Here is a 13,177-nt window from a genome sequence, read left to right on the forward strand (position 1 = left end):
CGCGCGGGGCAGGGAAGATGCTGCTGTCCCTGGTGCTCCACATGTACTCGATGCGCTGCGTGCTGCCGGCGGCCGTGCTGCTGGGCACGGCACCCACCTACGTGCTGGTCTGGGGGGCCTGGCGGCTGCTGTCCGCCTTCCTGCCTGCCCGCTTCTACCAGGCGGTGGACGACCGGCTCTACTGCATCTATCAGAACATGGTGCTCTTCTTCTTCGAAAACTACACCGGCGTGCAGGTGAGGCTCTGCCCGCCCTCCGCGGCCGCCCGCCGCACCTGCCCATCCCTCTCCGCCGGGGTCCCGCGGGGCGCGGGCGGCACTCGCAGTTGGGAACCGGCCAGCCCCACCGGGTACTTTAGGATCGTTACTGCCGGCATGGCACATCCTCATCCACCCCAAGAACATGTGCCGTCACCCCATCCTCCCACCTCGGAGGAAGTTTCACGTTCTCATCTTAGGTTCTGGCCCAGTGCTTCCTTGCAGATACCCCAAGATCACTGGGAAGCGGCAGTAAAATCGTCCTGCGGCTACGAGTGGGATCAGCTGCCCCCTCGCCGCCTCTTTTGTAACTCTCCGTCTCGGTGCTTAGCCAAGTAGGTGCGGATGCAGATTTAAGTAGGGCAACAGTGGACAGTTTTTGGCGTTTGCTCCAAAAAGGTGGTAATGTTTGAAGTCGAGTGCGCTTTTAAAAATCAGAGACCTTCTCTGGAAACAGATTGTTACTGTTTGAACAAGAAGTACAACTTTGCATTCTTTCCCAGCACTAGTGAAAGCGGGGCGAGGAAATTAATACATTTGTTACTGTAGAAGCCGTCCCGTAGATAAAATTCTTACCACCTTTGACTAGGCTTAAATGTGTGGCTAACCTTTTGTCTGATTACGTTATATCTGTTACTTTCTCCATAGAGATTGGATTAGTAGATTAAGTTTGTAAAACAGAAGTAGAAGGCCCTCTTCCTTTAGTTCTTTGACGTGTCATATGCAAAAATAACTATTGTGAATTTTCTTTTTTCTTCCCAATTTGGGAAAAGAGCTGATTCTTGATTATTTCTTGTATTCAGTTGGTCCTCTTTTTTCCTGTCCTTGGTCGGGGTGGCCAGGAGGGAATGGAATGGCATTGTTTTGTCTTTTTGCCATTGTCCTTTTCCCCCCCTAGAGCAGTCGTTTTCGCCCTGTTGTCAACCGGCTACTATTCTGACTTTGCACTGCTGTTGACTCCTGATGACTTGAGTTTGCCCCAGGTAAAGGTTGTTTGGGGGAAGGGACTTGCCAGACGCCAGGGTCTTCATTTAAACCAATGTCTGTGTTTACTAGGAGGGAAAAATCCCTCTTCCAGAAAGTGATTTCCTGATAATTGACTTTTATTTTAAATGGGCCCATTTAAAATTTTCACTAATTCAGACCAATTGTTTCCCCCCTGCTCTTCACATTTATCTAAATGTATGGTTTTACCATGATTAAGTAATTTCACATCATATAACAGCTGTCCAGGCCTAGAATACAGACTCAAAACATATGACACAGCCAGTTTACCTCTTAGAAAAATAATTCCACTTGCGCTGGGATATTTTTTATTCAACGAATATAACACGTTCTGTGCAATATAATGTACAGTATACTTGAAATACTTTGTATTTTGCAAGTTTCTTATTTTAAAAAAGATCGTAAAATTTCACATTGTTTCTGAAATTGTGTATCTTACCCCATACCCTGTTCAGTATAGACCTCCATTTTATTTTTGAGTTCTCAGAACGTAGTTTTTAATTAATCTGTTAGTGATCATTGGGCAATCAGTTCCAGGATTTCTAACAAACTTCATCATGGGACCTACATTAGATAAAATTTTGAATTATTCTTGAGGGCCATCAGACACTCTTTTATAAATGTGGATCCCTTAATGAAGTTAGGAATCCTGGAACTGCCCACTTACCTTCAAAAGCAGGTTATGAACATTTAATAAAAAATGTTGACCCAGCAGTGTCTTCTTCGTGCACTATTTAGGGGCAAGGAGTTATTTGCTAGTTAGTAGCAGAGCAGGGTATTTTTCGGGGTCTTTTTTAGATTCAGGAGTTCCTAGGTCGACAAGGCTACCTTCCAGTATTTCTAATGGTTTCCTTTAATATTAAATCAATAGAGGAAAAAATAGCCACTTTCAAATATAAACGCAAAGAAAAATGATTTTACGAGAACGGACACAGTCTCTCCTCATTCTTATTTTTTACTTAATAGTTTTCACCAGTGATTGTCATTGCAATTTCTATTAAAATTTTAGCTTGTTTTTCTTGTTTTGCCAGGAAACTTTTTTTTTTTACTTTAATTGTTTATTAGCTCTCATTTGCAAGGCCAGTGATGATCCTCCTGTTTGTTCTGTATAAAAGAATGTTGACTCATTTCTGAAGAAGTTTTAGTAATTTAAGTCTTAGAGTGAAAGAAGGTTAACCATTAAATTATATACATTGCAGGAGTATTTTCAAATTTCGTTTTTTAAATGACATTTTAATGCCTTTAAGTTCTAGACTTTAAAAAAAAGTGGTTCAACATAGTTGTGAGACAGAGTGTTTTCTTATGAATAGAATTTTTAAGCTGAAGACAAGTAGGTCCATGAAGTTCATGATCTATGCTTGGCAGATAAACCTGCTTTCAACACATGCACTTAGATGTTCCATTGGATTCTAAGTAAACATCTGTTCTTTCTTTATTTCACTATTTTCATATGCATTTTTGAGACAGGAAACATTTAAATCACTATTGCTAAAATTACTATTTATAACTTATTTGTCTTTTTAGGTTCTCCAAAATCTGAAACTCAACTGGATACCTTCACCATTCATTCTTTTGGAATAGCAATAAGGATTTTAAAAGTTTTGTGTGTCCTTCTTAGTGTGAGATCCACTGAAAATCAACACACACCTCTTTATTATTTGGAGCAGTGCTGATTCAAGTAGTTATATTACATTCCTGTGGCCGCCATAGCAAAGCCCCTAAAATATAGTGGCTTAAAACAACAGAAATTTATTCTCTCACAGTTCTGGAGGCTAAATATTGGAAGCAAGGTGCTTGCGGGCCTACACTCCGTCTGGAGGCTCTAGAAGAGAACCTTGTCTTTGTCTCTTCCAGTTTCTGGTGGCTGTCAGCATTCCCTTGTTTGTGGCCTCGTCATTCCAGTCTCTCCGTCTGTGGTCCCATTGCCTCCTTTTCTGGCTGTCTTCATTCTCCCTCTGTCCTTTATAAGAACACTCGTCATTGGGTATAGGGCCCACCCAGATAATCCAGGATGACCTCCCCAACTCAAAGTCCTTAATTTGCAAAGACCCTTTCTCCAAATGAGGGAACGTTTCACAGGTTCTGCGCTTAGCGTATGGACGTGTCTTTTTTGGGGTCATCATTCCAGCCACTACAGTAGTAAATGCACTTCTGCATGGTCAGTGTTTTGTTGTTGTTTCTTAGCTTAACTTTGCCCCATTTCTTTAGGTATATTAAAGAATTTGGTCTCTACTTTCTTCAACATATTAAAGTAGAGGGAGCCTGATTCTGGATGCCAAGGTTACTGTAAAAGTAATTTTCATAAGCTTTTACTTTCAGATTTTCAAATTTACCTTTACAGGTGGCTCAAATAGAGCATTTGAGTAGTTGTATTTTCAGAACCAATTTTAATTCTACACGATAACCGACTTCTTATTCATGTATTGGTGTTCTTTTGATTCTTAGTTGATTCTTATGTTATCATCTTGTAATAGCTTACCAAAAAAAAACCAACCTGGTAAATTAGAGGTAATATAACTTCTAAACTAAGAATTTATTATGTACAATATGATTATATTGACATTTGGTTATGTCTACCACTGTAAAACCTGGAAGGTAAAAAGTAACTTGAGTATGTGGTGCTCGAGGACTCCAAAAGAGGAGTTGGAGTTTAGGAAAAACTTCCGGGAAGCTGAAAAGAAAGTGGAGAAATAATATGCAGGTAACAGATTATTTTTTCCCTAATCTCTGGAGATGCAGCATCACACGGGGAGGCACCACAGTGCGGCTCCAGACACGTGGGTGTGACTCCTCTTCTGCCTAAAAACTAACCCCGTGGTTTCGAGGAATGGCTCACCTCTGAATGCCTCAGTTTCTTATTAGTAAAATGGAGGAGATAATAGTAATTTACCTAAAGGTGATTGTGAGGATTAAGTCAGAACAAGGCCTGGCACCTAGCAACCAGTCGATGAATGCCCGTTAAAAAGACTAACTGGCTGTTATTCTTAGGTATAGAAAAGCACAGACAAGTAGGCAAGCTTTCCAGGTCATGGCTTACACACCCAGAGTGAAGAACTCAGAAGAATATGTAAAAAGGCAAAGTTTCTCCTTTGGTTTTACACTTGCCTGATCTGGTTTTTTTTTTTTTTTTTTTTTTTTTTTTTTGAAAATGTCTAATTCGCATTCAGAAAGCTTTTGTAATGTGCACTATGGAGAATAGTGCACTTTTTTCTTCTTTTCAACTTTACATTAGTTTCAGATGTACAGTACAAGGGGTAGACGTTTATATAATTTAAGGAGCAACCCCCCCTCCCGATTACTCCAGCACCCATCTGGCCCTACACACGGCCATTGCGATGTTATCGACTCGATTCCCTGTGCTGAACCCTACGTCCGTGACTGTTTTGTAACTATTAATTTGCACTTCATCCCGTCACCTTTCTCACCCAGCCCCCCAACCCCCCACCCCTCTGGCCGTCACCAGGTTGTTCTCTGTATCTGTGAATCTGTTTTTGTTTAGTTTGTTCATTTCTTTTGTTCCTTAGATTCCGCATATAAGTGAAATCATATGATATTTATCTTTCTCTGTCTGACTTATTTCACCCAGCATAATACCCCGTAGGTCCATCCATGTCATTACAAATGGTGTTTCATTTTTTTATGGCTGAGTAATATTCCATTGCATATATGAACCATAACTTCTTCATCCAGTCGTCTGTTGATGAGCGTTTAGGTCGCTTCCATATCTTGGCTATTGTGAATAGCACTGCTGTGAACATAGGGGTGCATAGACCTTTACGAACTTGTGTTTTGGTTTAATACCCAGATTGGATAAATACCCAGAAGTGCGATTGCTGGGTCAAAAGTTATTTCTATTTTTAATTTTTTAAGGAACCTCCAAACTATTTTGCATAGTGGCTGTACCAATTTACAGTCCCACCTACGGTGTACGAGGGCTCCCTTTTCTCCACGTCCTCACCAACACTTGTTTGCTGATTTATTGGTAATAGCCAATCTGATAGGTATGAGGTGATGCCTCATTGCGGTTTTAATTTACATTTCTATAATGGTTAGTGACTTTGTGCATCTTTTCATATGTCTGTTGGCCATCTGTATTTCCTCTTTGGAGAAGTACCTATTCAGGTCTTCCACCCATTTTTTAATTGGATCGTTTTATTGTTGAGTTGTATGAGTTCTTTGTAAATTTTGTATGTAAAGATGTATCATAGGCTGATATTTTCTCCCGTTCAGTCGGTTGCCTTTTCATTTTGTTGATGGTTTCCTTTGCTGTGCAAAACTTTTTTAGTTTGATGTAGTTCCATTTGTTTATTTTTTCTTTTGTTTCCCTTGTCCGAGGAGCTGCATCAGGAAAAAAATTACTAATATCAATATCGGAGAGTTTATTGCCTATGTTTTCTTCTATAAGTTTTTTGGTTTTGGGTCATACATTTAAGTCTTTAATCCATTTTGAGTTTATTCTTGTAGATGGTATAAGAAGGTAGTCCAGTTTAATTCTTTTGGATGTATCTGTCCAGTTTTCCCAATATCATTTGTTGAAGAGACTGTCTTTACCCCATTGTATATTCTTGCCTCCTTTGTCATGGAATAAATGACAAGATAGGTGTGGATTTATTTCTGGGCTCTCTGTTCTGTTCCATTGATCTACATGCCTATTTTTATGCCAGTACCATGCTGTTGTGATTGCTGTAGCCTTATAGTATAGTGTGATATCAGGTAGTGTATCAAAGTTAGATACCACTAACTTTGTTCTTTTTTCTCAAGATTGCTGTGGCTATTTGGGATCTTTTATGGTTCCATATACATTTTCGGATTATTTGTTCTAGTTCTGTGAAAAATGCCATTGGTATTTTGATAAGAATTGCATTGAATCTACAGATTGCTTTGGGTAGTATGGTTTGGGGTAGTATTTTAGCAATGTCGAGTCTTCCTACCCATGAACATAGTATATGCTTCCATTTATTTGTATCCTCCTCAATTTCTTTTTTCAATGACTTACAATTTTCCAAAAGCAGATCTTTTACATTCTTGGTTAATTTGATTCCTAGGTATTTTATGGTTTTTGATGCAATTGTAAATTGTTGTTTTCTTCATTTCTCTTTCTTATCCGAAAGTTCATCACTGGTGTATAAAAATGCAACCGACTTCCGAATATTAATTTTTTTATCTTTCTACTTTACTGAATTTATCAATTCTAACAGTTTTTTGGTGGAATCTTTAGGGTTCTCTACATATAGTATCCTGTCATCTGCAAATAATGGCAGTTTTACTTCTTCCTTTCCAATTGGGATGCCTTTTATTTCTCTTTCTTGTCTGATCGCTGTAGCTAGGGTTTCTAATGCCATGTTGAATAGAAGTGGTAAAAATGGGCGTCCTTTCCAGCTTCAGGGTTCATTTTCCGAAGATGCTTTGCCAAGTAGTGAGGTTATATTGGTTGAAATGAGATCCCCTCTTTGAAGGTATTTGTACTAGGAAAAATGTGGATGATTACTGTAGAAGATAACACTGAAATCGGAGTGTTTGTAGTCATTAGCTTTGTGACGCAAATATAAAGTGACTTTGCTTGGGTTATTCAAGAAGAATGTACCAATTATTAATAGCTGCTTTGACTGTTCAAACAGGAGGAAGTAGCCTGTGTGTTTAGGAAAAAGAGGTTCTCAACTGATAACCAAATGGAAATGAAGACTCCTAAATTCTGCCCTGGCCGGCTTTTCCATTCATTGGTTTCACTCTAGTGCACCTGCTGCTTCCTCCCCAGACCCCCCAAAATTACCCACATATTCTCAGCGGTGTCCCTTTGGACTGGACCACTCTTCTCTCTATGCCTCCTTCCAACTCAAGCCCCTGTCTTTCTTCACCTGTTATGATCTCACCCCATCTCAGTGTCAGGGTCATTTATAGGTAGCACTAACATATGTAATATTAATATTAGCATATTTTAATGTTATGTTCTCCCCTCTACAAGATTGTACCCCTTGAAGATGGTAATAAAGAGAATTACTTGACTTGATTTTTTAATCTTGTAGCAAACAGGCAGAGCAGACTACAGGGGATACGGGTTTGTGTTTCTCTGGAAATGTAGAAGCATCTCACTTTTAAGGGTGAGGGTTTTTGAATGGCCTTATAGTTGACAGGTTTTGATCTAACAAGGTCTACAGGTGTAGTAAGTCTAATTGCATTCTTAGATAAAGGAGGCGCCCCACCCTCAGGAGCGGGACTGAGAACGAATTCGGTCAGAGACCTTATAAAAGAGGGAGGGAATTCTGGAACAGCCAGCAACACAGAGAACCCTTTACCTGCCAATAAAAACTTGTACTTTTCCTAATTTTTGAACCTATGCAAGTCTCTCGGTTTATCGTTACTTCTCTCTCAGTGGAGGAACAGGCAGAGAACACCCCAAGCAGGCAAGTGTTGCTTGGGGACTTGAGGAGGCTGGCTGGGTGTGTAAGTGTGAATGACATTTGGAAGACAGCTCTACTCAGCTCCATTTCCGGGCGGGAATTCCAGGCGCATAAAGCAATGTGGGAGTGATACCTGGAAAGGGGATCGGGTCAGGGGCCAGCATTTTATATTGGTAAAGTGGTCTCTACCCTCAAATAACACACACTGTAGCAGTGTAGAAAGAAGGCAGTTTAAAAACAAAACTGTATAGTGAGATGAGTTACAAAGTAAAGAAATGAACCGAGAGCTGAGGAAATGCAGGAGTGACGCCTTCCATCTCCAGTGGTGGCTAACTCAGTGGGGGGCTGTGCGCACGGGAGCAGGTGGTTCCCCTAACTTAGGAGCCACATCGCGAGTGCCAGCTCTGGTGCACTTAGGTATTGCTTTGCTCCCATTCTTAATTTGTTTTTCCGTAGGAAGTTTTTTTTTAGGTCAGTTTTTAATTTATCAAAAGTTTTCTCTTGGTCAGTATTCAAAATGAAAAAATTATATAAGCTAATATAAGAGAAGCCTTCTCATTTGACATGTTTTAGTTGGAATTTTTGCAGAGAATAGTTTTGTCACATTTGACAAGATTTTTCAGTCTTGGTGTGAGAAACCTGGATGGGCTTCCAAGTTCTCGGCCACACTGTCAGCTCGAGTGAGCCAGCTTCTCCGCTCCTGTTCTCATCCTTACATGAGGTGCTTACTTACATGTTATCTTGAAGACTGAGACAGTATGTGAAGCTGCCTGGCTCAGTGACTGTACATCACAGATGCTCTCAAAACACGCACCCTATAGAGTGAGGACAGTGTCAGGAGCCATACGTGACTCGTGGCTAAAAAGCTTTGTGATTTGGAAGGTTCCACTTAAGTGTTGCATGACAGTTATTTCTGTGTACTGATTACTAGCCAAATGACTACATTTTGATCTCGTTTCAGAGGGCCATCATGATTTTCCTATTCAGCAAAATGTTTCACATTGGTCAGAAAAAGATCTTAGTTTTCGTATGCATTGTGGTAGAAACCTCGTACCACTTAATGGGTGATAGATTTCATTGGCATAAAAATACATTTCACATGATAAACACCGTAGAGTATAAATTATACGTGTAATCTGATTCAAAGTGAAATTCTCTGTGGCTGCATTTCTATATAATCAGAGACTTATTTTTTGGAAGGTAGACTAAATATCTGTTTTTCTCTTATTAATCACAGCGCAGTTTTGAATAGAAAATTTCACTTCGTTGGGTAATAAAACAGTGGACAGTTTCTGGGTGATGACTGTGTCAGGCGTCGTGAGAAGTAGCTCGCCTAGTTTCATCTGCTTCACCGCAGCTGCGAACAGTAGTTACTTTCCGTGAGGTCATGTTATAGGTGAGGGAATATGCGAGAAGGCGTGAGGTGCCGCTGCCCAAGTTCCCGTAGTCAGTGAGGAGATGGCCTAGGTTTCAGATCCAAGCCGCTTGCAGAGAAGGCTCCAGCACAGCCAGTTCTGTCAATGCGTTTGTCCCATCGAGACAGCTAGAAACAGTGGAATGACTAAATGAAAACCAGGCTATGTGACAAAATCTTTCTGTATTACAGTCTACTAAAGTTTCAGTTTACACTTCCAAAAAACGAAACGTTTGAGTTTCATACGGTGAGAGAATTAAGAGAGTCTATCGGCCACATGTTTCTCATCTTTCTTGCTCTGCATTTTGAATTGTTCCAGGATCATTTCTGAATAAGTAGTTTGCTTTCAATGAAATGCGTGGTCTCACCACAGCCCAGACTCCGCAGACCCCCACCCACCCTTGGCAGGCGCCTCCTCCCCTGACTCTAGTGAGGGCGGGTCCTGCTTCTCCCTGGGCTCCTCTCGGGGCTTGACCGGCTCTGACCTCCTGCATCAGCTGTCGGGGGCTCCACTGGGCGGCACTAGGCATATGGAGGTAAGATGCGCAGAGTGGGGCTCTTCTCCCCAACTTCCTGCCAGCAACGGTACCTACTGACAGCCATCTAGGTGGCCACACCAAAGCCTCGTGCTGCTTCCTCCTCGCTCAGCCCCACCCACCCCACCCACGCAGGTACCTGTTGAAAAGAAAACAACAGAAAAATTCAAATAGAATATCTTGGAGCCCGTGCTCTTAGTGACTGTTTACATTACAGGAGAGGGAAGAGAACTTTTCCTCTACCCTCTTAGGTTTGTTGCTGGGGCCTGCAAATTAAACAGACAAAAGCCAAATCGACAGGAGAAAAATCATACACATTTTATCGATGTTAATATTTACGTGCTCTGGGGCCTTGCAGAAAATAAGTAAAAACCCAAACTCTGCTTGGGGTGTTCTGTATCATTTTAACAAAGGGCGTGAATTGTGGAGACATGACAGGAATAGGGGGTTGGGGTTGTTAGGGCTGGTAAATTGTGACGGGAGGGTCACTAGGGAGCGGGTAAGGTTTGCTGTACAGACTCACCTCAGTGCCGCTTCCCATCTTCCTGGCCCTTCAGAATGGAACAGCTTCGGAACAGAAGTTACCGTCGGCTTTACAGAGTTCATGCCCCGCCATTGGCAGAAAGAGGGTGGGCAGAGAGCTTTTCTGTGTGCTGTTCCTCAGTTGCCTTCAGCTCAAAGTCATCTTTATGCCAAAGTGGCTTATTTTGGGGTGGCATATTCTGATCCCCGTCAGCGGCACCATCTATATTTAAGGACAGTGAGATAAGTTTTTCTTAATATCGTCTGTACTTTTTGCAAGTTGAAAGAATACATTTATTACTGAGGTAGATGAAGAATGCATTTTTTTCACAGAGAAAGATGCTGTATGTTTATGTCTCCGTGGCACTGTTGGTTGGGTACTCTGCTGTGTGTTAAATATGTGATTCTTTTAAATTTTACTACCTCCTTTCAAGATACAAAAAGGAGAGTCTTCAAGTAGTTTACGTATCATGCGACAAATTAAAAATGTAAAGATAGGATCAAGGCGAGGTTAAAGTAGACTTCGTCAAGACCCAGGCCTTCCTCTGAAAGCTAGTTTGTGTAAGAGAGACAGGTTTGACTGAAGCAGAATAATAGTGCGTCACTTGCAGTATGGACAATTATTCAAAAACCATTTTTATTGTCTGCTTCTGAGTTAATAAAATCAAAAGAGAAAATTGTTATTTTTCTCTAAAGGGGCTTCAGATGAGTTTTTTAAAAATGGATGAACCTAAAATTGAACGATTACAATGAACCTAAAAATGACGCTTTTGAAAAGTCACCATTGCATTTAAAGTACTTTAGTTTGGTTTATTCCAAAATCCTTCCCTGTTAAAAAGAAGATATCGCTTTATCCACTGGTGAAAAGTGAAGGTGCAGATGTTAACGGGTCAGTGAGCGTCTCTGGGAGACGCTCTGGGAGCACATGCCGGGCTCCGGGGTAGAAGGTGACGAACGAAGCCCCTGCCACTCGGGCTGTGGCCACAGGCGGTGTGCCTTGTTAACACGTGTGCGCAGTGAGGCTGGCGCCCCGAGGGGGTGGGACCGGGTGGTGGCGCTGCCACAGGGGAGCGACATCCGGTCCCGGTTAGAAGGTGCAGGCTTCCTGAGGAGGTCGCTAGGTGAGCAAAAGCTCGCGTGAGGTGATGACAGCGTGGCCGTGCAGGCAGGGCTGCAGGTGATCATACAGGCGTTTAATAATTTTTACCTATGGGCGTCTGTAAGTTCTCGTAAACTTTTTTTTATTTAGAAGACACTACAGCTATCCTATTATGTACTTGTTGCTAAGACAGTAGCGACTGTCTTACTAAGTATTTTGAGAATCTGCCTTCTTAAATGAAAGCCTGTTCTCTTTTATATTAGTAAATTTAAAAAACCAACTTTCCACTTCGATGAATGGGAACGAAATCGATAATATTAAGTTAGAAATATTTTTTCTTTGAAGCCTTGGAAATAAGTGAAGGATCTTATAAATTGCGTTTATCTGACACCTAAACATTGTAATTATGCATTCTTATCTTTGGTTAATCAGTGTTTATTCGAAGTGCCTAATAATGATTCACTTAGTACACTAAGACCTGCAGTTCATTATTTCACTTATTCTGCTTTTAGAGCTTTTAAAGTTTGAAATGTGCAGGGTTGCCCTTCTTTCTCACTCACTGGAATTCGGCGGTTCTGGCCAGTCTGGGTCACTAGCCAGAACCCCACCTCTCCCTGCGCAGACCAAGCTGCTGGTTTGATTTTTGGTTTTTGTGATGTTCTGGCACTGATAAACTTTCTTGGTAAAAAATTATCAAGCAGATATTTAAACACATATGACATGCACAGCACTGTGCAGTTTTCCGAGGAAGGTAGTAGAAACCTCATTCTGAGTCCCTGGCCTCGAGAACTTTGTCATCGCTTCCCATTTATCTACAGACATGTCGAATTAATGTCCTTTTCTTTCTTCTGTTGATAAGATATTAATGGTAGTGTCATGACCAAAAGATAATCTCTGGAGATCTAAAAGATAGATCTAAAAAGCCGTAGCTAATTCGTAACCCTGCATCATCCATGGTGACAAGCACAGAAACAGAAATGCCCTGAGAGACCACTGTCGGCAGCCCTGTCCTTCCAAGTCTTTAAAAATGTACTTCTCATTTCCTTAAATAATTTATTATCAAATCCTTGACACAAAACCACAGAAAGGCTCAGATAACAAATACGTACGCACCACCCAGTTTGAGAAATAAAACCACTGCCAGAGTTGGAGCCTACGGGGTGCCCCTCCCATCGTGCAGCCCTCCCCTTCCTAGAAATACCCTCATCCAGACGGAGCTCCCTCTATGGTCTATGGGATATAGAGTCCCGATTATGGAACCAGGTTTCCCTATCGCTTGCAGAAGGAAGTTTTCATCTTTAGCTTGGTATCCAGATGACTTTTTACTTTCTGGTTCGCATCTCCCTTCTGGCCTTGCCCGGCTCGCCCTGTCTGCACGCAGCCTGTGTTTGGCCGTGACATTGCTATGTGTACCCCAAAGGACTCCAGACGCTTCCATTACATTGTTCATCTTCTCATGAACACTCTTCCTTCATTGCATCTGCTGAAATCACACCTAATGAATACGACTTCTGCTCTGCAGAGAACAGTTCTTTAAAATAAAATGTGCTGTATTTTCATACTATTTGCATTATATCTCATGACAGTTATTGTATACACACCTGTCTCTTCCACTGCACGTCACCCTCTTTGAAAGACATGTCTGGTGTCAGTAAATTCTAGCAGTCAAGAGACACCTGTTGTAGTTTTCTTATGAGAATATTGATCATCTGTTTCACTTAGCTGCTCTCTGAACATGTGTCGTTTATGCTTTCTGAGGCTCCAAAGGGAAATCGAATTTTTGTTAATTATGGTCGGACATGTTCATGACATCGTGAGTTTGTCAGTTTTTTGACATTGTCCTATTTTGTATGTTATAGTAGTACCTGCTTTAAAATATCAAAGTAATGTTTCTTTTTGTTTTATTTTTCAGGTATTGCTATATGGAGATTTGCCAAAAAATAAAG

General features: G+C 41.2%; 1 protein-coding gene across 1 annotated transcript in view; it reads left to right on the plus strand.

Annotated features, from left to right (window-relative positions):
- The first annotated feature begins 6 nt into the window (after positions 1-6).
- AGPAT5 (1-acylglycerol-3-phosphate O-acyltransferase 5) overlaps positions 7-13,177 on the plus strand; it is a 51,033-nt gene continuing 37,862 nt past the window's right edge. The window contains exon 1 of the mRNA XM_023523060.1: positions 7-236. Coding sequence (XP_023378828.1) covers positions 18-236 — 219 coding nt within the window. The 5' untranslated portion in view covers positions 7-17. The remainder of the gene's footprint in view (positions 237-13,177) is intronic.

This window comes from Pteropus vampyrus, unplaced genomic scaffold, assembly GCF_000151845.1.
Source record: "Pteropus vampyrus isolate Shadow unplaced genomic scaffold, Pvam_2.0 Scaffold377, whole genome shotgun sequence".
NCBI classification, from domain to species: domain Eukaryota; kingdom Metazoa; phylum Chordata; class Mammalia; order Chiroptera; family Pteropodidae; genus Pteropus; species Pteropus vampyrus.